This window comes from Monodon monoceros, unplaced genomic scaffold (assembly GCF_005190385.1).
Source record: "Monodon monoceros isolate NGI ecotype Baffin Bay Population unplaced genomic scaffold, NGI_Narwhal_1 Super_Scaffold_12, whole genome shotgun sequence".
Lineage (NCBI taxonomy): Eukaryota > Metazoa > Chordata > Mammalia > Artiodactyla > Monodontidae > Monodon > Monodon monoceros.
In genome coordinates, this window is record NW_021703768.1 from 163427880 (window position 1) to 163451955 (window position 24076).

The 24076-nt window shown below is 56.5% G+C and overlaps 2 protein-coding genes across 18 annotated transcripts in view; one reads left to right on the forward strand and one right to left on the reverse strand.

Moving 5' to 3' along the window:
- Window positions 1-20856, reverse strand: part of DOCK6 (dedicator of cytokinesis 6) — a 42590-nt gene extending 21734 nt beyond the window's left edge. For 12 of the 16 annotated variants that reach the window (XR_003792633.1, XR_003792632.1, XR_003792634.1 and 9 more), the window contains exons 1-19: window positions 20711-20841; window positions 13449-13536; window positions 12668-12843; window positions 12361-12429; window positions 11982-12111; window positions 10812-11024; window positions 9438-9523; window positions 7647-7713; window positions 7398-7547; window positions 6399-6479; window positions 6130-6283; window positions 5838-5965; window positions 5636-5729; window positions 4961-5123; window positions 1799-1916; window positions 1657-1727; window positions 1296-1434; window positions 1100-1201; window positions 319-405 (exon numbers count right to left, since the gene is read on the reverse strand). Coding sequence is in view for 12 of the 16 variants with exons in the window: in XM_029216429.1 (XP_029072262.1) it covers window positions 319-405; window positions 1100-1201; window positions 1296-1434; window positions 1657-1727; window positions 1799-1916; window positions 4961-5123; window positions 5636-5729; window positions 5838-5965; window positions 6130-6283; window positions 6399-6479; window positions 7398-7547; window positions 7647-7713; window positions 9438-9523; window positions 10812-11024; window positions 11982-12111; window positions 12361-12429; window positions 12668-12843; window positions 13449-13536; window positions 20711-20754 (2160 nt within the window). In the remaining 4 variants the exon portion in view is untranslated. Of the gene's footprint in view, window positions 1-318; window positions 406-1099; window positions 1202-1295; window positions 1435-1656; window positions 1728-1798; window positions 1917-4960; window positions 5124-5635; window positions 5966-6129; window positions 6284-6398; window positions 6480-7397; window positions 7548-7646; window positions 7714-9437; window positions 9524-10811; window positions 11025-11981; window positions 12112-12360; window positions 12430-12667; window positions 12844-13448; window positions 13537-16467; window positions 16521-20710 lie in introns of those variants that run through there. The other 4 variants (XM_029216434.1, XM_029216427.1, XM_029216425.1 and 1 more) reach the window with 4 other exon arrangements.
- Window positions 1943-4861, forward strand: ANGPTL8 (angiopoietin like 8). Of its 2 annotated transcripts, XM_029216435.1 has the most exons (4): window positions 1960-3519; window positions 3701-3862; window positions 4394-4503; window positions 4585-4861. In XM_029216435.1, exons 1-4 carry the CDS (start codon window positions 3223-3225, stop codon window positions 4610-4612), a joined length of 597 nt encoding a protein of 198 aa, XP_029072268.1. In that variant the 5' UTR covers window positions 1960-3222; the 3' UTR covers window positions 4613-4861. The 2 variants fall into 2 exon arrangements, 1 of the variants encoding a protein (XP_029072268.1); XR_003792636.1 differs by having other exon boundaries at window positions 1943-3519; window positions 3701-4503; window positions 4585-4748.
- Window positions 20857-24076: the final 3220 nt, after the last annotated feature.

Consider the following 24076-nt stretch of genomic DNA (forward strand, 5'->3'; position numbering starts at 1 on the left):
AGGCTTGGGATCAGTGAAGGGAAAATACATGAGAAAAGGGACAAGACGGTAGATCAAGAAGAAAAGGAAAAGATGGGGAGTGATCACAGAAATAACAAGGGACAAATCGGGTGGGGGGAGGAGAGACCATGCAAAGGCCAAAGCTCCAGCTAGGACGGCCACTGGCACGGCTGCCCCTGCCTGAGTCAGCAACTTCCCTGGAGCCTGGCCCCGCTGACCAAAGTCGTGTCCAATGGCCCGAAGCCAGGCCTCCCTGGTCAGTGGAAACTGTTGCCCAACCCCAGGGCCGGACTCCTGGGCTCTGGCCCCACCCCCTACCTGGGGGTGCACAGACGACACAGCCGTGAGTTCCACGCTGAACACACCCTTGTGGCCATCCACCCAGCGCATGCCCGGCAGCGCCACCTGCGGGAGGGACACACCAAGTGGGCACCGGCCGGCCCTCCCCACGGCTCAGGCCACCAGCCTCAGCCATTGCAACACTGTGGCCTGAGCACAGCCCCGCCCCGGGGAGCCACCTGGCACCCTGCCCCTGGGCCCCGCCCAACCCAGAGATGGGGGCAGATGAAGGGGAGCGCTACGGGGGTCCACCGGGCAGGCCGGAAGCCTGCGATGCTCACGGGAGAATGGAAACCCAGAGTGACTGTTATTGGAGGGAATGAACAGGAAATAGCATGATGGGAGGACTCCAGGTCCCTGGGGTGCAAATTAAAGGCTACGTGGGAGGGTGACAGAACATTCGCATGGGGAGGGGGTGCTCTAGGGACAGTGATTAGAGAGGCAAGCAGGGCTGCAAGTGGGGGGCTGCAGCGGAGAGGCAGTGGAATCTCACTATGGAACACTGAGTGCAGAGGCAGGGGAGGGGGCAGTAACGAGGCAGGGCTAGTCGGGGACAGGGAGGGACATGCACGGGGGCAGCAGATCACACAGGATTAATAATGGGGGTGGGTGTGACGAGGCAGGCAGGGGCCCTGGAGGCCCTAATGGAGGACAAGGCTCCCAGGGGTGTTGGTGGGAAGGAAAGCAGGGCACGAATGGGGGCCTTGGGAGCACTGATGGGGGACAGGGTGCTAGTTGGCAGGGAGTCCAGAGCACGTACGTCCGGTGTGAGCACGGAGTAGCTGGGCGGGGGCTGATCCACGGACACAGGGAGGCAGAAGGGGCCGGTCCTCAGGCGGCCGTGCTGCAGCAGTGGGATCCACTGGGGAGAGGCTGGGGGTCAGGTATGGGGCCGGACAGGGGGCAGGAGGGCTGGGCATGGGGGTGTGGGCTGGCAGTGGTGGAGGGGAGCTCACAGTAAAGCCCACAGGAGTCTCCAGGGCTGTGCCTGGCCGGGGCTGGCAGCTGACGTGGTAGAAGGTGAAGAGCAGGTGGTGGTTCTCGGTCACACAGGCCGGAAGACGCAGCTTAAATTCCTCGTAGAATTCAGGGGACCTGGCAGGGCCGGCTGGGGGTTCTGCTGGGGGCTGGGCTCCCCCTTGCCTGCCCCGCCCTGTCTGCTACATGTTTCCCCAGTGCTGCTGGGCCCCACTGTCCCTGCTCTCTGCCTTGGGTTCCCGCATTAGCACTCCAGGAGACGGCACCCCTCCCCCGACCCTGGCGCCCCTTCCTGCCCCACTGTACCCCCATCAGTCCCCCCACCCCGACCCCACATACTTGTTATGGTAGACCACTGGTGTGAAGGCCTCGCGGGTGAATTCACTGCAGCTGGACTTGCCAAAGATGACCTGGGGGAGCAGGGGCATGAGGGGCCGGCGGGGGACACCCCGCCCGCCTCCCCCTGGGCCCAGCCACTGACCGGCAGGGCCTGGCTGGGGTCCTCGCCCGCCATGTACTGCACTCGCACAGTGAGGTTGCGCACGGAGCCCTGGCGGCTGCTGAAGTTGAGGCTGTGCGGGTACACGTACAGCAGGTTCCTGCGGGGGCAGGGGCATGTCCACGTCAGAGGGACAGAGAGCCGGGGGACAGTGGCCACTCCACTGGGGCACTGAGAGCCGGGTCAGGGACACGTATGGGCACCAGGCGGGAGATGTGACTGGCAGAGAATGGAGGACAGACGGGCACCCTCAGAGCGCAGGCGGGGGAACGGTGTGGCAGACGGCGGGAACAGAGGGACTTCGGGGGTACTGAGGGTACACAGTGAGGCAGAGGGCAGGAGACAGATGGGTGCTGAGGGCCAGACTTCCGAGAAGGTAGCCCAGGCAACCAGCACCAGGCCTGAGCCCTGCGCAGGCTGACCTGCCCATCACCCAGCTCAGCAGCCTGACCACCCCTTCCCCCAGAAGAGGCCACTAGAATTATATGGCGTGTCTCTCAGGTGGGGCAACCAAGGCTGGAGTTGAAGGCAAGGGCTGGGCTGGGGTCAGGGTTCTGTCTCCCTCCCCCAGGGTAACTCCATTCAAGCCCTAACTGCCCCCTGGGCCTCAGTTTCCCTATCTGTCTAATGGGGGCATCAAGCCTCCCCAGCTGAGCCTTTGTAATACCAATGATGCTAAATTACAAAAATGTCAATAATTGCACCAAACACTAATGTGGCACCGACTGGCTCTGGGTGCGTTGGGCTCTGTTCTAAGCACCCGACGTGAAATGACTCATTTATTTCTCACCAGCAGCCTGTGGGCAGGGACTCACATCACACTCCATTTCACAGGGAAACAGAGGCGCTTGCCCACAGTCATCCAGGGAGACAAATGGCAGTTAGCACTGAGCCAGGGTACGTGGAGGTCCTGGAGTCAGGCTGTGCGGCCTTGGGAGAGCCTCCACCATCTGTACCTGCTCCCTTAGCTCTTAACCAGGCCAACAAAAACTCCAGCATCACAGGCTCATGGGAGGATTATGAGACCAGCTACTATAACAGCAGTGGGACAGCTCTGGGCAAACCACTGGAACTCATAAAAGCTTCACTGTTATTGCCGTTATTGTTGTCATGCCTATCCACAGGAGGGGAAACTGAGGCTAGGAGCCGTAGGGTCTCCCAGCGGGGCCTGGGCCTGTTCTCTCCTAGCGTCCCCAGCCCACACCTGGCCCCAAGCCCCAGCCAGTGTGATGCCAGCGTGGCCCGGCTGGACATTCGCCTGATGCAACTTTAGTGCCACCGCCAGGTCCTTGCACAACACAGGGCGCCCGGCTGGCCAGTTAACGATTGACCTGAGGTTAAGGGAGGTGTTAAGGCATAAAAGGCAGCAGCAGTGTTGCTGTGGCCACACCCCCAGCCCCCCAGTCATGCCCATGCTCATGCTGTGTCTGCTGTGCGCCCTGGCAATGGTGGCCCAGCCTGCCCCGGTGGCCCCCATGAGCGGCTCGGAGCCGGCACAGCAGGAGGAGCTGACCCTGCTCTTTCACGGGGCCCTGCAGCTGAGCCAGGCTCTCAACGGCGTGTACAGGGCCACCGAGGCACAGCTGACAGAGGCCGGGCGCAGCCTGAGCCTCTATGGCCAGGCGCTGGGGCTCCTGGGGCAGGAGGTCAGCCAGGGCCAGGATGCAGCCCAGGAGCTACGTGCGAGCCTACTGGAGATGCAGGTAGACGCTGCAGTTGGGGTGTTGTGGGGTGGATAGGAGTCTATGGGAGAGTTATGCCTAGGGTGACCAACTGTCAGGTTTTCCCAGGACTGAGGGGGTTCCTGGAATACAGGATTTCCAGTGTTAAAATCAGGCCAGTCCCACTAGGTCATCCTACTGACATCCACTATCTATTGATCAGATGGCAGAGGATGGTCTCAAGCTGCAGGCAGAAGCCACAGCCCAGGCGCTGGGGGAAGTGGCCCAAGGACAGCAGGTGCTGCGGAAGAAAATGAAGCGGATGGAAGTCCAGCTGAGAGGCGCTTGGCTGGGCCATGCCCGCCAAGAATTTGAGGCCTTAAAGGTAAGGGGTTCCCAGCCCTGGGGGAGTCAAGACCCTGATTCACAACCAGACCTCATTTCTGAACCTTTTGTCCCAGAGACCCCCCAAAGGTCAGCCTTCCAGCACCCTGGCCTCTACTCTGTGTGTCTCTGGGCAAAACCCATGTCCCTTCCCATGCTTCAGTTTCCCTATTTGCAAATAAGGGCGACAACTGATTTCTCAAAGCAGAGCCAGGGACTCAGTGCAGATAAAATCCTCAGTATGGGGTGGCACATGGGAGTTACTCAATAAATGCATACTATTTAGAGAATTTCTTGAGTGCCCATGATGTATCCAGGCACTGTTTTATGCCCTCTAAAAATCCATGCTCATAACAACCCCACAAAGGGACTCCTGTTTCATCCCCATTTTACAGGTGGGGAAGTTGAGGCCAAGGAGTGGCAGTGACTTGCCGGGTCACACAGATGCAGTGGGGAGCAGGGGGGTCTGGGTGGGGTCGAGGGACAGGAGGTGAGGAGGCCCCCAGCTGAGGTTTCTGTCCTGACCCCACAGGCCCATGCAGACAAGCAGAGCCACATCATGTGGGCCCTCATGGGCCACATGCAGCGACAGAAGCAGGAGATGATGGCACAGCAGCAGCGGCTGAGAGATATTCAGGAGAGGTGTGCCTGGTGGGGGGTTGGGCGTGCCAGGCAGCGGGATGGGGACCCCTGCGCCTTGGCTGAACCTCACCTCCCTCCCAGACTCCACACGGCGGCGCTCCCAGCCTGAGACCTGTCTGGGTGGAACTGAGGACCAGTCACGCACCGAGGGATGCTGCCATGCCCCATGCGGCCCCTGCACAGGGAGGAGCTGCCTGTCTGCTGAGGTCGGCCAGGGCGCTGGGCCCCATTTCCGGCCATGGAGCAGAAACGAAAGCAGGCAGGGACGCAGGCAGAGGACACGGACCGTCGAGGAGGGGTGGAGGAAGGACACGCCCCTTCATTCCTATCCATCCCCCATTAAAGCAGAGCAGTGGCATCTCAGGCCAGTGTCTGTGAGTGTCGGGGAAAGGGTATCTCACTTTGCACGATGCCTGAATGCCCCTATTCAAGTGCACGGCTGCCCCAGAGGCTGTACCTGTAGCTGGTGTGGGGGGCGTAGACCTCACGGGCGGGGAACTCCAGAATCTCCTTGGTGGGCCGACCCCTGGGGTCTGGGTAGGGCTTGACATGAAGCAGCTCCGGGGAGAGGCAGAAGTGGGGGTTCTCAGGGGCTGGGGAGATGTCAATCTTGAGCTGGGCTGGGGAGGGGGTAGTCAGTTTGCACATGCCTGGGAGCCTCGAGCCAGGCCCTACCTCTCTGGGCTTTGGATCAGGGCTCTGACTCTCCCACGACACCCTCTGGTGGCTCTATCCTTCAGGTGCTAAGGCTGAAAGATGGCCTCAACTCCCATGTCTTGCCCTCATATTTGATCAGCTCTGCCCACCACATTCCCCGTGTGACCCACTATCTATCTGTCTTATTTATTCTTTTTTTTTTTTTGGCCGCACCCCGCGGCATGCGGGATCTTCCCCAACCAGGGATCAAACCCGTGCCCCCTGTAGTGGAAGCGTGGATTCTTAGCCACTGGACCACCACAGGGAAGTCCTATCTTACTCTGTTTCTCATCTCTGGGCCCCATTAGAAGGTCCACCCGTGAAGTCGGGGCTTTGCCTATCATGGATCCCAGGGCCTGGCACAGTACGTGCTCAGTGTGGGTTTGCTGAGTGACTGTATGAGTAACACGTCTCGTCTAGGGCGCGCACCACGCACCGGTCACGGGCCGCAGGCGCCGCAGCAGGGATGTCGGGCGCCGCATGTCAGCCAGGAACTTGAAGAGGTCCTCGTCACTGAGCCGCTCAGCTTCCTGCAGGGACCCTCCCTGGTGAACCAGGGCTGAGGGGCTTGGGGTCCCCGGGGCCCGGGCAGCCACAGGGGGGTAGCCCTTAGCCCCCTGCCCCCCGAGCCACGGCACCTGCTTAAAGAAGTTGGTGACAGTTAGCGTGGCTGGGCGGAAGCCGGAGAAGCTGCAGGCGTCGTCCCCGCTACTCGTCCGGTCCTGGGGCCCCCGACGGCGGCGGTCAGTCCAAGTGGGTCGGCGCTCTAGGGGAGACAGTGACAGTGATGGAGAGGGACAGAAATGAGAGAGAGGCAGGGAGGGGCAGAGACGGTGCGGACTCAGGTCTGGTACCAAGTCCGGCCAGCAGAGGACACCCCTCCCCTTCCCCGGTAGCTCCGCCCCTGGCCCGTCGGCCCCGCCTCCTCACCGCCCTCCGAGTCCGAGTCCCGGTCCGACTGGCCCGCGCTGCTCACAATGTTGGCCAGGTGCACCGCCGTCCAGGCAAAGGGCATGCGGTAGCGGCCCAGACGGGTGCAGAACTGCTCAGCCGCCAGGCGCAGCTTCTCTAGCTTCTCTTTGTTCTGTGGGGAGACGCCGGAAACACACCCCACAATCTCAGTGCCCCAGGCCCTCTGAATCCAGGATCTGCCCTGCCTGGGGACCCCTTCACTACCTGGCCCAGCTTCCCACGCTTACCTTGGCTGTGTCCACCTCCTTCATCACCATGTAGGGCTCGCAGCACTCGCTGATGTCCCCCTGCTGCAGCACCTTCTCCAGCTGAGGGGCAGACAAGGCCAGTGAGGCACTGCTGGGACTGCGACCTCCCCAAGCCACACCCAACTTCCCTGACCCTCACAGCCTCCCATACATTCCGTTCCATCCAGCTAGGGCTCTCGGTTCCAACACCAACCATGGCTCCCACTGTCCTTGGGATTGAGTGCTAGCTCTCAGCCTGGGCAACCAGCTACACCCTCCCCACCTTTTAAACCCCGCCCCAAACCCAAGACTCCATTTTTTCCCCCACATTTACATCTTTCTTTGTTAGTATAAACGGAGTCCACATCAAGCATGGCTCTGAGCCTGGACTCCAATCCTGACCACTCAGGGGCTATGGGACCTTGAGCACATTCCTTACCAGTTCTGTGCCTCAGTTTCCCCAACTGTAAAATGGGCACCATGTCATCTCCCACCTCCCGGGGCTGCTGTGAGGACCAAAGACCAGAATCCCTGTGAAGCCTAACCGACTGGGAGCAGTGCCTGCCTTAAGGTGTTCAATTAATGTCATTAGCATAACCTAATTGAATGTTTTGGGGAAGGAAATTTGAACTCACTCCTGGAAAAAGAAAATCCCAAACGAATGTGCCAACTAGGTCTTTCTTCCTCTAATAAGCTGAAAAACTCTCAACTAAAAAAAATTTTAAACATCCACCCACATGTGCCGGGATGCCATTTCTCCCCAGGCTGCCCACTCATGGGTGTCGGCTGAGCTGTAACCTCTCCAAGGAAGCCCTTGGTGATTTCTCCCCACCTGGGTTGGGTCAGAAGCTTCCTCTGGGCTCTCACCCAGCTGCCTGTACTTCCCCCATGACAGCCCTGATCACCCTTCTTAGTGACATGTCTGTCTTCTTTCATGACAGTGGGGACCTCGCCTGCAGCCTTCACCATTATCACCCCCTTGCCAGCCCCAGTGGGTACCTTGATGACCAAGAAGATGTCGGGCGAGGGATAGGTCACGGAGAAGATGGCAGAGCGGGCCAGGGTGGAGATGGCAGGATGGGTGCCATGGGCCCGCAGTAGCCCCTTCATGGAGTCTGAGTTCAGGTCAAAGTAGAAGTTCTCCGAGATCTGGGGGCACAAGAGGCAGCTGGGCCACCACTTCCAGGAAGCCCACTACCCTGCAGCGAGGAGGGGGACTGTGAGGAAAGGGAAGAAAGGGGTTCCTACCTTCTTCTTCTCCCGCACGTCGTACAGGGCCAAGATGCCAAAGATGGGCTCGATTTCTATCTCAAACCTGCAGTAAACGGGGGTTCTCTGGCAGAGGATGACCTTGACACTCCCTCCTCCATACACCCCACTCCCTCTTGAGGTCCAGCCCAGCCTTGGTGCTTTGTGGGGGCGGGGGGCATCTGTTTCCCACTGGGTCACAGAGAAGCACCATTCAAGGGCTTGTAGGAAAGACCTGTCCCATTTTGCCAAAGGGGAAACTAAGGCACCAAGAGATTACCTACCCCACCTCCCCCGCCGGCCTTCCTCCCTCAGTAAGTAACTCACACAGAGTCCCCCCTGCTGAAACCACAGCCCTTGTTCGGTTGGCATGGAGGCAGCTTTTGGCACATCAATCCCTCCCCCCAAGTCCCATCTTGAAATTCTCGACTCCTGGGCCTCCCTGCCTCCGCTCCCTGAGGTGTCCTCTACGGCTTCTGCCATCCTGGGCTGAGTCCCATCTTCGATCACCTAAACAGCCCCCATAACCGCCTCCCTGTCTTACTCTGTCCTGCTCATTTCTACTCATCATCCACGTGCCTCCTAAGGAAACATCTTAAAACTTAAAATTTGGGACTACCCTGGTGGTCCAGTGGTTAAGAATCCGCCTTCCAATGCAGGGGACGTGGGTTCGATCCCTGGTCGGGGAACTAAGATCCCACAAGCCGCGGGGCAACTAAGCCCACGTGCCGCAACTACTGAGCCCGCACCACCACTAGAGAGCCTGCGTGCCACAACTTAGAACCCGTGAGCCACAACTAAGAACCCGTGTGCCACAACGAAAGATCCTGCATGCCGCAACGAAGATCCTGCATGCTGCAAAGAAGATCCCACATGCCGCAACTAAGACCTGATGCAGCCAAATAAATAAATAAATATTTTTTTAAAAAAGAAGGGAGTAAGAATAAAAAATACCCAAAACTTAAAATTTGAGGCTCCTCACTGCCCTGTGTGGCCCTGTCCCGCCCACTTCTTGGCCTCAATTTTCCTCTCTCCAGACATCTCCTGGCCTCTGTTTGTGCTGTATCCCCCACCTAGAGAGCCCTGTGTGGTCATCCCACAGTTACACGGCCTTGCATACAGTAGACGCTTAATGAGTGTTTGTTGAATGACTGGATGAGCTCAGAGAGCCAGTTCCCAGCCCCTGTGCTTGAGGCAGGAGGCCCACCCGGGCCTCAGGCCAGATGGGACCTCCCTTTCCTGCCCCCATCCAGGCAGGAACTGAGAGTTGGGGAGGGGCAGGGCCGGGCTCAGGTCCAAGGCCACATCCTGTTCAGCTCCATTCCCACGAATGCTGGCTGCTCCCAGGGGACGATGTGGAGGGGGCCTTGGGCAGCTAGAAGCCAGGCCCAGGGTCACCAGCGCCCCCTCTAGCCTGGGTCCTAGCAGCAGCCTGGGCGAGGGCCAGACTCTGGCCTCACAACTCGTGATCTTGGGCACAATGACCTTTCCACCCTGTGCCTCGGTTTCCCACCAGCACCCACATCGCATGTTGTGGTGAAGGTCAGTGTTAATACACATGGAGGGCTGAGAACTGAGCCTGACACACAACTGGAGCTTAGGATTGGCGGTTTTGAATAATGAAAAAGGAAGTCTTATTTTCCAGCCTGAGAGCCCACGGGTGTCCTCATAGGTCTCAGGGCTGCACACGGTAATGGCATAGCTCTAGTAGTGAGCGCCGAGTGTGTGCCACACCATAAGCCACATGGTCCCCTCCCATGTCTGAAGGGAGGGACGGGTCAGCACACTCACTTAAGCGACAGACACTTGACCAGGATCCTCTGTCCGAAGTGCTCTCGGGGTGGCTCCGGGCGGCTGCAGCGTTCCACGGCCTCATCCTGCCAAGAGCCGAAGGGGCAGCTGGGAACACATCCTCCAGGAAGGGCTTGGAATGTGTGGCCTGAGACCAGCTCTACCCGCAGGCTGACTAAACTTCTTTCAGTCCCCTGCCTCTGAGCCTTTGCACATGCTGTTCCCGCTACCTGGAATGCCCTTCTTCTCCCTTCCTCCTTGCCTGGCCGATACATGCTCATCGTCAGGTCGCACCTTAGCTGGAACTTCCTCCAGGAAGCCTTCCCTCACTCAGAGCCACTTGATGTTCCAGATGCTCAACAGGCCCTGCTGCAATGGGCCACATGGCTGGGACACTGTGGGCCATGTGAGGGACAATGACACACACCTCATCATGGTACTATTCTGGGTTGTCATTTCCTGGTATCTCTCCTCCCCTAGGCTGTGAACTCAGAGAGCAAAGACTGGCTCTATCTTGTTCGTGGCTGTATCCCCAGTGCCTGCTATATAACTGGCACTCAAACATCTTGGTTGGATCAACACAGAGGTATGTAGTAGGTACCTACTAAAAAGTGGCTGAATAGACATATACAGAAAGTATTTGATTAATGCTGACTGGACATATATAGAGACGTGTACTAGACACCCAATAAGTACTAGTTGAATAAAATATTGGGGTATACAGCAAGCATTCAATAAATGGCTGAATTAAAACACAGATGTATATACTAGGTGCCTAATAAAAGTTAGTTGGATAAATATAGGTACACATGGTGGGTGCTCGATAAACATTAGTTGCTCAAATGCTGTTTAATTAAATAGAAGACTATACAGTAGGCATACAGTTAACATTGACTGAATAAATATGAATATACGGTAAATGCCCAATAAATGCTGAGTGGATAAATATAAGGGTATGTATAATAAATAAAGGTCATTGAATAAAAATACAGGGTACACAGTAGGTGCCCAATAAATGCTGAATGGATATAGGGGTATATATAATAAGTCATCAAATAAAAAATAGGGTACACGGTAGGTACCCAATAAATATTGGTTGATTATATGCTGTTTGATTAAAGAAAAGACTATACAGTAGGCTTACAATAAATATTGGTTGAGTAAATACAGCAGTATATAGTAGGTGCCCAATAAATGCTGGGTGGAAAAATATAGGGGTATATAGTAGGCACCCAATAGAAGCCATTGAATTAAAGTATACATTGCAGGGTATACAGTAGGCACCCAGGAAATCTTGCTGGGATCATATACTGTGATACATGTCAGTTGGATGTGTATTGACCTCAGGGTCTGTGCAGGCTAGTGGGCACCCACCTCGTCGGGTGCCGGGTAGAGGGTGAGCAGGGCACGGGACCGGTGCTGCCGCCGCAGGGCCTCATTGCGCCGGTCCACATCCTCTGGGGCCGCGCGCTCCAGCAGTGAGGGCAGCAATGAGTCGGCTGCCAAGTTCCTCAGGTCGAAGATGCCAGAGGCACCACTGCTTCGTGGGGTGTCGTCTGGGGAGCCTGAGGAGTGCCGGGGGTCATCCTGCCAGCAGTAGAGAATGGGCAAGCGCTGAGTGCCAGCTGAATGCATCTCCATCCTACTCAGGTGAGACTGTCCTCATGCCCAACCCATAGATGGGGAAGCTGAGGGCCAGGGGCTGGGGTTACCACTACAAGGGTCACCTGAGGGCTCTGCTGACTCTCTTTCTAGAACCTTCTGTCTGGGGAAGCCCCCTCCTTTACTATTGTGGGGAGGTTACTTCCCAGTCTGGGTATCACATGACCCTTGTCTGGCCAATCAGAACAAAACAGGTACCAAGCCCAGGGATTGGCTCCAAGGTCAGGATATGCCTGGGTTGGGCCAATGAGAGCCTTCCCTGGGACTCTGCTCACTGTTGCCAGGGGAGGGAGAGTTCTCACTGGGGCTGTCAATGGCCCAGGACCCTGCCTGACCTCCCAGACTCAGCTATGGTCAGAAGCAGACTACCTTGGTTCAAATCCCAGCTCAGCTCTGTGACCCTGGGTCTCTGATCCCAACCCTAAGGGCCTCAGTTTCCCCATCCACATTTATAAATAGTAACAAGGAAACAATAATTCTTGACATGATTATTACTGGTAAAAGTAGACACTCAATAAATATTGGTTGACAAAATACAGGCTCAAGACTCAACCAGGGATTGAACCCAGGCCATAGCAGTGAAAGCTCCGAATCCTAACCACTAGACCACCAGGGAACTTCTGTCTTTATCTGTAAAATGGGTGTTGCCCGATCTCACAGGATGAAAGATAAGGACAAGTATAAAACATTTAGTACACACTAAGCCCTTAATAAATGCTTATAATTGTTACCCTTAACTTTTCACTTACAGGGCTGATACATTTCCTTTTGGGTTCAAGGCTGTTTGGGTCATTTCCCATCATACGCATTTGAGAGCTGGGGCCGCAGCCCATGCATGCATGTACATATGCTTATAGTGACCCCTGCCCAGGGCTTCCTCACCGAGTCGTCTGGGCTGGACCTCTCATCCCCAGAAGCGTCCTGCTCGAAGACCTGGCGGGTGAGGCCCTTCTGCCTCTCTCGCTGCGTCTCTAGGGTGATGGGGCTGTATGCTGCACTCAGGTGCTGGTACCTAGGAGGAGGCGGGGCTTGGTGGGTATCAGGAATGAGGGCTCCCCAGGGCTCCCGGATGTGCTGACACACCTCCAAGGTCCAGATGATGCCTGCAAGGCCACCCACCCTCCCAGCGCTCTGCCAGAGAAGTCTGGCTACCCTTAAAGGGACGGTGGGTGGATAAACAGGAGGACCGGCAGCACACAATGGGCTCTTCTGGGCTCAGACCTGGCCTCTCTACCCTGAGCTGCCCCCAAGCCAGACCCACCTCCTGTGGGCGATGATCCAGTCCTCCGTGTACATCTCCACGGCAGCCCTCACCTGGGCATCCAGCTTTCTGCACAAAATACAATCAGGGTAATAAACAGAGGCAGGGCCCAGTGTTAATCTTTCCAGTGGCCTGTGAGGTGGGGCCTGTCCTTCTGTCTGTTTCAGAGATACAGAGGTAGAGGCTCAGAGAGGGCAGGGGACTTGCCCAAGGTCACACAGTGGAGCCAAGAGTTGAAAGGGGGTATTCATGGGGGGCACAGAGGTAGGTGGAGTTACAGACAGGGAGGGTGTGGGGCTGAACCCACCCATCCTCGGGGATCCCAGGCTCCGTGGTGCGGCATTCCCGGGGCTGCAGCAGCAGCTCCAGGTCATCAGCTGGAAACTCGGCCAGGTCCCGGAGTGGCCCAGGCTCTGCATCTGGCGGCCGGCTCAGGAGCACATCCTCAAAGTCCAGCGGCTCAATGACTTCAGTCAGTGGGACCTGAGTTGGAGCAAAGTGGCTGTGACCCGTGCCCTGGGGGGCTGAAGGGTGAGTGCGGACTTGGGCTGGCCTTGAACAAACAAGAGGGCGGTGGGAGCCATGGAGGGTGTTGGAGCTGGAGGGGCCCTGGAGGACAGTGACCTCAGCCACTCCACCCCCACCCCCGCTTGGCCGGCCCTGACCCTCTTTCCAGGCAGGAAATCACACCCTGTGCCTGGAGGGGCAGGAAACTCATGGTGGAAGGAAAGGTTTGTGGACTGCAGCAAAGAAAGAGACAACTCCTCAGGCCTTGGGGCGAGAGAGCCCCACCCCTCCCCACTGCAGCCAGAAGTACCTCCCATCCCCCAGACCGCCCTCCCCACCATCCCCAGCTGGGTGGTCCAGGCAGCAGGAGTTGCGGGCCACAGCAGGCTGAACTTCTCCCCCACCCTCGACCACCCACAGGGCTGCTCCCTGCAGAGGGGGGGGTCCACCACCCTCCCACTCACGCTCACTGGGGACAGTGCTGGGCCAGGACAGGGACCCCCTTCCCTGCCACAGCTGGGTCCCTCCCAGCCTCAGGTTCCCCACAGCAGCAGTGGGGGTGGGGGCTCCCAAACACTCACCCCCAGGGAGCTGCTGCAGCGCCTGCTGGAGTGGGGAGAGCCACTGCGTTCCCGGGACACCTGCTTCCGCACCTCGGCAGCCACCGTCCTGTGGGGACAGGAAGGGGGTAGTTGGGGGCAGGAGAACTTGGGCAGCGGGGCCCTGGGAACCGGGGCTTCAGAGCCGACAAATTCATTCCATGAGAGGAAAATCCAGGCTATGGAAAGAAAATAAATCAGGCCCCAGGCCAAGAGAACCCAGGCTTCAGGAGCCACAGATCTCAGCGTGTGGGCCCCAAGGCTGTGGCGCATACATCATCCCCTCTCCTCCTGCAAGCACAGATAGAGGGCTGCTGCTGGGCAGGGCCTGAGGGCCACTGATTCCTGCGCGTCATTCTTCCCCCTGGCCCCCGGGCTCTGAGTCCTGACCCACCAGGACTGGCTTCCAGGTCTGGAGAGAGGCCTCTACTTCCTCATCTGGAGGACCTCTGCCTCTCATCAGGAACATGAGAACCGTTCCACCCTTGCCGGACAAGTCACTTCTGCCTCTGAACCTCAGTTTATCCATCTGTAGCTGCCCTGCTCTCACAGACCAGTGGAGCTGAGCAGGGGGCCTGACATTCAGTGGGCATGCCACACACCCACCTTCTCAGGGAGTCTGAGACTGAGGCTGACTGTGTGTAAGAGGCCAGCATGACTCTTAGAGAGCACAACCCAGCCACCAAGGTTGGTGCCGTGGCCTTCATGGGCCGCCTGCATCTACGCTGACCTTCAGAGTCCCAGAGGATGAGGGTGAAGGGGCAAGACCCACAGCGGAGGGGGCCAGCACGGGAATTTCGAACAAACCCTACAGGGGCAGGGATTCCCCAAGCTCTCAATTCCCTCAGCTGAGCTTGGAAGGAGAGGGAGCCATGCAGTTATCTGGGGGAAGAGTGTGCCAGGCAGAGGGAACAGCAAGTGCAAAGGCTCTGAGGCTGGGCTCTGTTCTCTGGGCCTGGAAATCCCTGCTCCCTGGGGTCTCTGTGAAAACAGGACTAGGGCTGTGTTGTCCCTGTGGAGGCCCCAGCACTGGATCCCACACATAGTAGATGCTCAATAAATTTTTTTTTTTTTTTGGCTGCGCCACATGGCTTGTGGAATTTTAGTTCCTCGACCAGGGATCACACTCCAGCCTACGGCACTGAAAGCGCCAAGACCTAACCACTGGACTGTCAGGGAATTCCCAGCAATAAATTTTTTTTTTTTTTTGCGGTACATGGGCCTCTCACTGTTGTGGCCTCTCCCGTTGCGGAGCACAGGCTCCGGACGCGCAGGCTCAGCGGCCATGGCTCATGGGCCCAGCCGCTCCGCGGCATGTGGGATCTTCCCAGACCAGGGCACGAACCCGTGCCCCTGCATCGGCAGGCGGACTCTCAACCGCTGTGCCACCAGGGAAGCCCAATAAATGTTTTTTTTATGGAATGAGTGAATCCCTTCCAATCTCCCTCTTGGTCCAACTTAGGTAAATCTACTGTCAGTTGGGGGAAGCCCCTTATCTTTTAGCTGTGTGGCTTTGGACCGGTGGAACAACCTTTCTGGGCCTCAGTTTCTCTTAAAATCAGGAAGGCAAGGCAATGGCTGAGGGGTTCAGGCCTCAATCACTCCTGCTTCCCTCTTTTCTCTTATGCTTGGAAATTTTCTTAATAAAAAGTTGTGCCCCTGGGACTTCCCTGGTGGTGCGGTGGCTAAGACTCCGTGCTCCCAATGCAGGGGGCCTGGGTTCGATCCCTGGTCAGGGAACTAGATCCCACATGCCGCAACTAAAGACCCCACATGCTGCAACTAAGATCCAGAGCAGCCAAATAAATAAACATTTTAAAAAAATAAAATAAAAATAAAAAGTTGTGCCCCATAAAGCGCTATGTTGAGGATTGCAAATGTGGCCCACAAGTGTCCAATGCAATGGATGTGTGAGGTGGGCCCAGGAAAGACAGGTGTGGAGTGGGGATAATTAGGAGCTTCAGCCCTGCCTGTGAGCCTCCGAACTCAAATCCGTGTGGGTCAAACAAAACTTGGCCACGACCCTGATCCAACGTGGGGCCTCCAATTTGAGACCCCAGACTCATTCCTTCTCTGTCCCTGGATTCTACTTCTTTTCTCTGTCAACTGTCTCAGAGTCTTGCTTCTATTGGACGGGAGGTGTGGGGAGGCGGGGAAGGGAAGAGAAGCTTGTAGGAAATTCAAAGAATGTTAAAACTTAGGGATTTGTGGAATTCCCTGGCGGTCCAGTGGTTAGGACTCCGTGCTTTCACTGCTGAGGGCACAGCTTCAGTCCCTGGTTGGGGAACTAAGATCCTGCAAGCCAGGCGATGCTTGGGGGGAGGAAAAATTAGGGATTTGTCCTCAAATTCCCCAAGTCCAGGCCACTTCCTCTGGAAGCATGGGCACACAGAGGAGGATTGGGGGTGATTTACGAAAGATGCCGTATCAGGGAACCTGTCTGTGCCCTGGTCCCAGCTGTTCTGCAGCTGCTGCCCCAGAGCAGGGAGGGGGGTGGGGAGGGCTGAGCCTCCAGCTTCATTTTGCCACGGGCCTTAGAGTGAGGCCCCCAGAGTGGGAGAAGGCTGGGTCCACAGCGGTGTGGCCACGGGAGCCAGTTTACTGAGTCACAGAGCTCTGCGCTTGGAGCTGGGCGAGCAGGGGTGAATGACATCTTTTCTCTGGACCTCTGGGCTCGGGACAGCACCCACGACTTATTGAGCTGTTCTGAGTGTAGGGCCTGGCACATAGTAAGTGCTCAATTAAAGCTAGCTGTCACCACGTTGCCTCACAGAGCATCCTGGGAAACTGGAATTTCTGACCCTGCTTTGTATACCAAAGGTGAGTGAGGCTCAGAGAGGGGTCGTGAGGCACCCAGGGCCACACAGCAGAATGCAGTGGTGCCCAGAATTGAACCCTGGTCAGCTGGAGGTCAAAGTCCTTTAGCGCTAGGCATTCCATGATGGGGAGCAGGGCCAAGAACAGGGGCTCCAGAACCTGCCCCTTGCCTGTCCACACTCACCCGCTCCCCACTCCGAAGAGCAGTCCCATCCAGTCTCGAGGCTTCAACACCATCTAAACACCAACAGATCCTCAAATCTGCCCCATGACCGTAACCTGCCCTCCCATCATCCTCTCTGTCTCACTAAGGGCAGCCCTACTCTCTTGGATGCTTGGGACCCGCACCTGGGAGTCATCGTCAACCCCTCTCTCTTTCTCGCTCCCACATCAGATCTGCTTCAGATGTTCCCGTGGACCACATTTCAAAAAGGGAGGCAAAATGCTGAGCTGAATTTAGTGGGTTTTCTCAGGAAGGGATCTCAGCATTCACTGAGGGAAACTGCAAAGATCAGGTGGTGGGTTTTAGCTATTGGTGAGATAAATCCTTCTAAGGTGAAAACTCCACAACCCTATGTGATACTAAAGAGATGCTCAGAGGGGAAACATGAAGCAGTGGCATCACTGGGAATTCATGTGAGACTGTGTACCTCCCCCAAGGGCTGGCCAGATTAGCAGAGGACTACCCTCACAGGGGAGGAGGATGACAAAACCAGAAAGAAGAATGGCTTAAGCCTTGATGCTGTGTTCCCACTTCTGTAAAGAGTGAGGGAAGAAAATGAGTAAATATAAAACCATGAAGAGATTCCTCCTCATATCCCACCCTACCCCTCCTGGACGGACAGAAAAATTTAAAGGGAAATAATATGAGTGCCAGCAAGGATGCGGAGCAATGGGAACCCTCATCTACTGCTGGGGGAACCCCTCTGGAAAACCATCTGTAAATTTACAGGCAGAGTTGAAAATAGCCCAATCCAGCAATTCCACGCTGAGGTGTAGATACTCAGGAGGAAATACATGGCCGAGAATGTTCATGGCAGCTCTGATCATGACAGCCTCAAAGGGAAACAACTCACAAGTTCCTTGACCAAAGATGGAGAACGCACAAGAAGCAGGGGGAATAGTACGCAGCAATGAAAAAGGATGAGCCGGACTACAGGCGGCGGCACAGATGCTGCCGACATTACACTGCCACATAGGACTTGACATCCCGTGTGGTTCCGTTTATGAGATGTTCTAAACAGACAAAGCCAACCCACTGCAGATAGGAAGCCAACTTGGATGGAGAAACCATAATGTAAGTGAGGAAGAAACAGTAGCTGCCACCAGCATGGCCGTTCCCTGAGGGGCAGAATCAAGTGCAGATCACCTTGAGGGGGGCCTGCTGGAGTGGGGAGGCTTGGGAAGGTAGAGACGGCCCCCATCTTTTTTTTTTTTTTTTTTTTTGGCGGCATCACACATAATGCAGGATCTTAGTTCCCCGACCAGGGATTGAACCTGTGCCCCATGCAGTGGAAGCACGGAGTCCTAACCACTGGACAGCCAGGGAATTCCCAAGACAGCCCGTCTTGATCCAAGTGACTTTTCCCCTGGCACTTGTTTCATGATTACTCCTTAAACTTAGTATTTTTCTGTATACATGTCATCTGTTGCAATTTTTTTAAAGGTAAAAAATAATCACCTATGCCTAAGCTCACGTCTGCAAATATATTTGGGGACAGGAGTGGGAGGAAGATATTTCCTGGAAATCCCACAGGTACTTTTGGAATTTCGTCAATGTATGTCTTGTTGTGCTCCCACCCCTCCAACAAAGCATTTCTTTAAATGAGAACGGCAAACTGCCCCACATCAGACAACTGAGGGGCAAAATGATGACACTGCTCTCAGAAGCCTGCGAAGAATGAATGGACATCCTTGCGGATAGGAGAGGGCAGGAAGAGGCACGGTTTCCAAGACTGTTCTCAACTCTGGAGCCACACACTCTTGGGCTACTTCCCCCCAAGAGACCCTTGAGAGTGACCTAACCACTTTGGGTTTTCGTTTCAATAGTTATACCGATGTCAACGGGCTCCGGTGCCAATTAGTGACATCTCAGATGGGGACCAGCATGCGATAAGCACATTAGAAGTGCTGGTCATGGGAATTCCGTGGCGGTCCAGTGGTTAGGACTCCAGGCTTCCACTGCAGGGGTCATGGGTTTGATCCCTGGTCGGGGAACTAAGATCCCGCAAGCCAAGCCAAGCCACACAGCCAAAAAAAAAAAAAAGTGCTGGTCCTTATCACCATTCCAGATTGGACTTTATTTTAAAGAATACAAGTCAAAAAAAAAGAAAAGAACATTATGTTGCATACAATACTATTTGTGCGTGTTGTGTACATTCATAAGAGTTTGTTTGTTATTGTTCCTTTTGGCCATGCCTCGCGGCTTGCAGGATCTCAGTTCCCTGACCAGCGATCGAACCCGGGCCCCTGCAGTGAAAGCGCCGAGTCCTAACCACTGGACCACCAGGGAATTCCCGAGTTTGTATTTTTAAGTTGTCCCCCCAAATCTTTGTTTTAAATGGACCTGTTCATTAGGAAACTGGGGGACTGCCTAATATTCAGATTACTATGGCATTTGTGGAATGAATAGTTGAATGAACAAGCAGGTGAATATAGGCCTAGGTCTGAGCATGTAGATACCTGGGTGCCCACCAGTCTGCTGAGGAGACCTTGTCAGAGGGTGGCTGGAAGACTTGAGCCGTTTGCTTGTGGTTCACTGGGGCCCCAGGATCTTTCTCTGCTTTTCTTACCCTGAACTCTATAGAGTATCCATTCCCCAGGATGAAACCCAGGGCCTCTCTTTCTCACTTGAGTGGACGCCAGGACCCAAGGACATAGGGACTGAGACGCAAAAAAACAGCAATAACCTCCCCAAGCTCAGAAACACCAAAGGTCCAAGAGAGAGGAACGATTCAGAGACACAGAGATAACAGAACATAAAAATTGCCCAACCACTATGCCCCAGACACCAGGTCACAATGTCCCTCCTCTGTTCCGAACTCTTCATGGCCCCCACCTCACTCAGGGTAAAAGTTAAACTCCTCCCCACAACCCACAAGCCCTGTACATCCTGCCCCCCTCCTCACTCTGCTCCAGCCTGACTGGCTTCCTCAGATGCTCTGTGAACATCTGCTCCTGCCCCTGGGCCTTTGCACTTGCCCTTCCCCCGTGTTTGGACTGCTCTTCCCCCATGTCTGGGCATGGACACCTCCCTCACCTCCATCAGATCTTTGTTTAAATGCCACCTTCCCCTCCAGGCCTTCCTGACCCGCCTCCCAGATCTAAAATAGTCCTCACATTCCCCATCTCCCTTCTCTGCCTTGTATGTCCTGATACCACTTACCACTAACATATAATCTACTTTATCCTGCTTCTCCTCTGCCTCCCCCACTGTATCTTCCCCCAAGGGTGGGATCTTTTCTTGTGTCTCCGTCAGGGCAGGGCTGACTCTTTCACCTGGGGGTGATCAGGGGAGGTCCCTGCCCGCCTCCCGCCCCACCCCACCCCACCCCTGCCCCGCTGCGAGAGAAACACCCCCCACCCCAGCAGATTCTGAACCCACTATTGGAGGCAAAGACCCGAATGGGTGAAAGGCTCTTCAGCCCCAGAGAGTCTGACATCCCCCTCCCTGGCCAATCTCTTACAATCACCAGTGGCCACGGAAATGGATCCCCCAGCGCCTGGCGCCTGTCCCCTCCCCCCGTCTGCCCACCAGCTGGTTCCGTCCCCCGCCCCCACTCCTTCCATTCAATCACCATCCATCTCCAGAGCGTCCAGCCGGTGCTGGGAGAGCCTGAAGCAGGGCTGGGGGCGGGGGGACATTCACAGCTGTCCCCTGCCCCCCAGACAGCTGGGTACGGGACCCTCGCGGGGAGAAGATCACGGGAAACTTCCCGAGGGGGTTCAAAGGCCGCCAGGAGCACCATCCCTGTTCCCAAATCTCGGCGCCTGATGCGTCCCTGCCCCACACCAGGCCCAGAGAATGGGACGGAAAAAGCCCCCCAACTCCCACGCTTGAGGAGCTAGGGGGCCGGGGGAGGGGCCAGGAGATGGGTAGGAGGCGCGGAGGGCGCCGGGCAGCGCTTTCCCCGCGCCGCCTCCTCCAGGAAGGCCCCCCCGGGCACGCCCCCACGCGTCCCACCGGTTCCAAGGGAAGACCTCAGCCACCACCGCGCCCGCAGCCCCTCCGCGACCCCCAGCCCGGAACCTCCCCGCCCTCCCCACCTCCCCACCCCTGCGCCCCCGGCCGGAGGAAGCGGGCCGGAGCTGGCCAAGGCGGAAGGAGCTTGAATGGGGGGCGCCCAGAAGAGGGAGGGCCGGGCCGCCCCTGGGCGGGGCTCGGACACGTGGGGGCGGCCCGGGAGGGGGCCCGGCGGCCGCACTACCTGTTGATCTTGTGCGCGAAGGCGCGGCGCTCGGCTACCGCCATGGCGCTCCGCGCGTCCAGCCGCCGGCCCCGCCGCTGCAGCCGCGCGCACCGTCCCCGCCGTGGCCGCCGCCACCGCCGCCTCCCGGTTCTGGGCAGCCCGGGCTGGGCGGGGCCGGGGGCGGGGCCCTTCCGGGTGTCCCGGGCCGCTCCGTGGTGCCCCTGCCGGCCGGAGGGGGCGCGGGTCCCCCGGCAGCCTTTGCGCTCTCGAGGCTGGCCTGGGGAAACTGAGGCGGGCAGGGGAGGAGAGGATACGGGACTGAGGCTGGGGGCCTCGGACTTCCTCCCGGGGGCTGCTCTTTCTGCCCCCTGGCTAGCAATCACTATAATCACCATCATAATTATAATCTCGAGCGTTTATTAAGCACGGCCCTGTAGTTCTGATATGTGGGAGGACCTATCCTTTCCGCCATTTTACAGATGAGTAAACTGAGGCACAGGGATGTTCAGGCGCTTACCTAGGGGTCTCCATGGGATGTGCCCCAGTCTGGGGTGAGGGCAGAGGAGTCCAGTTGGGCTCCAAGGCGCTAGGAGATGTGACACAGGACTCGGTGGTGGGACCTGAGTGAGCCAGTCTGGGAGGCTGGACCGGCCCAGCCGCCTCCAGTGCAGGGAGGATGTGCGGATGTCTTGGCCAGTATGTGGTCTAGAATCTCTCCCCAAAGGTTCCTCTACCAGCCCCAAGGCAGCAGTCCTAGCGGATTCTCCAGCCCCCACTCAGCATCCACATATGCCAATTTCTCGCTCACCTCCCAGGCTTTGCAGGCCCAGGTGCCTCCTCCTGATGGCCCTTCTAGCCCTGGTTAGAAAAGGTCTTAGGAACTTGGGGCTGAAGAATGCTAGGGCTCAGCTCTACCTCAGGGCCTTTGCATGTGCTCTTCCCATTCCTGTGTATGGGTGCTGTCATTATTCCCCCCTTTTACAGTTGAGGAAACAGAGGCCCAGGACTTCCCTGGTGGTCCAGTGGTTACAACTTCGCCTTCCAATGCAGGGGGTGAGGGTTCGATCCCTGGTCGGGGAGCTAAGATCCCACATGCCTCAGCCAAAAAACCAAAACATAAAACAGAAGCAATATTGTAACAAATTTGGACCTCCCTCGTGGCGCAGTCGTTAAGAATCCGCCTGCCAGACACGGCGGGGCCCTGGTCCGGGAAACTCCCACACACCGCGGACTAACTAAGACAGTGGGCCACAACTATTGAGGCTGCGCTCTAGAGCCCGTGAGCCACAACTCCTGAGCCCACGTGCCACAACTACTGAAGCCTGTGCTCCTAGAGCCCATGCTCCGCAACAAGAGAAGCCACCGCAATGAGAAGCCCATGCACCGCAATGAAGAGTTGCCCCCGCTCAGCACAACTAGAGAAAGCCTGTACACAGCAACAAAGACCCAACACGGCAAACAATAAAAATAAATAAGTAAAATTTTAAAAATATATATTGTAACAAATTCAATAAAGACTTTAAAAATGGTCCACACCAAAAAAGATCTTTAAAAAAAAAAAAGAAAGAAAACTGAGGCCCAGAGAAGCAGAGTGACGTGCCCCAGTTGCCCAGTGGATCAGTGTCAGATCCTGAGCCCACAGGAGGGAGGCCTGGACTGTGGGGCCCCAGGCTCCTGAGGGCACAGGAGGGTGGCTCCCAGCCTGGCATGGACATGTGCACACGTGTGTCAGCAGCCCACGCACCTTCCCAAGTGGTCCAGCCACTTTGGCCCGGGAGATGCCAGGTGTAACCCTGCTCATCACTCCCTGGTGTGCCCCACCCCGGGTCACCCTTGCTGCAACCTGCAGCCTCCCAGGCTAAAGTCCTTGCCTCGCCTTTCAGGCTGCTGGTAGCTGCTGGGCAGGAAACGTGAAGATGAACAAAGACTGGCGGGTTTCTCCACTCCTCTTTGCCTATTTCCAGTCCAGCCCCCATCATACCTGGTCTCCCAGCTCCCGCCCTTACCCCTCACAGTTTGTTTTCCCCTCGATGGTCAGAAAGAGTCTGGGAACACCCGAATCAGATCAGCTCCCTCCTCTGCTTAGAATCCTTCATGGCTCCCACCTCATTCAGAGTAAAAGCCAAAGTCCTCACTGTGGCCCACAAGGCCCTGCATGATCTGACCTTGTCACCTCCCTGCCATCCCCTCCTCCCATTGTCTTCCTTAATCACTCCACTCCAGCTGCCCACCTCTTCCATGTGGCTCTAAAGACTAGGGCGCAACTCCACCTCAGGGCCTTTGTACATGCTGTTCTCCTTCCCACGTGTGGGTGCCATCACCATACCCCTTGTACAGATGAGGAAACTGAGGCTCAGGGATGCAGAGTGACTTGTGCCATTTTACCCAACGAATCAGTGTCAGATCTGTCATTCGAGATCTGTGGCCCAGGGAGCCTGACTCCAAAGTGGTTGTCTCTAAATACCAGCTTGGGGACTTCCCTGGTGGTCCACTGTTTAAGAATCCGCCTTCCAATGCAGGGGACGCGAGTTCAATCCCTGGTCGGGGAACTAAGATCCCACATGCTGCAGGGCAACTAAGCCTGTGGGCCACAACTAGAGGGCCCACACGCTGCTACTACTGAGCCCACGTGCTCTGGAGCCCACCTGCCACAGCTAGAGAGAAGCCCGCACGCTGCAACGAAAGATCCCACATGCCACAACAATGATCCTGTGTGCCTTAACTAAGACCCAATGCAGCCAAATAAATAAATAAATAAATATTTTAAAATAAATAAATAAATAAATACTAGTTGGGGGACTTCCCTGGCGGTCTAGTGGTTAAGACTCTGCGCTTCCAATGCAGGGGGCACTGGTTCGATCCCTGGCCGGGGAATTAAGATCCCAAGTGACGCTCAGGCATGGCCAAAAATAAAAAATAAAATAATAAAATAAATACCACTTGGATCCCAATCCAGGCCAGGCTGTGTGACCCAGGGTAAATCTCTCAACCTCTCTGAGCCTCTGTTTCCTCATCTGCTCAGTGAGGGGTGTGGTCAGCACTAAGCTCCAGGCCCTTGTTGGAGCTGATTCCACACAGGATCCAGTGGGGGCTATGAGCCCTGTCTTAGTGGAAAAACTTCTTCAAGGAACCCTCCAAATAAAGGTCCTGCTCCAGCTACCTGCCCACCCTGGTGCCCGCCAGACTTGATTAACAAGGCAGTTCCTCTCCAGGACACGACCAGGCCTGACTCAGCCAGGCGGGGCTGGGGTGACCCCGGCAGCTGCTCAAACAGAGGCTGAGCTTGGTGGGGACTTTGGCCTCCTCTGGCTGGTGTGGGAGAACAGCCTGTGGGGTCTGATGGCAGCAGCTTGCGGACCTAGGAGGAGGGACTGCACTGCTCCA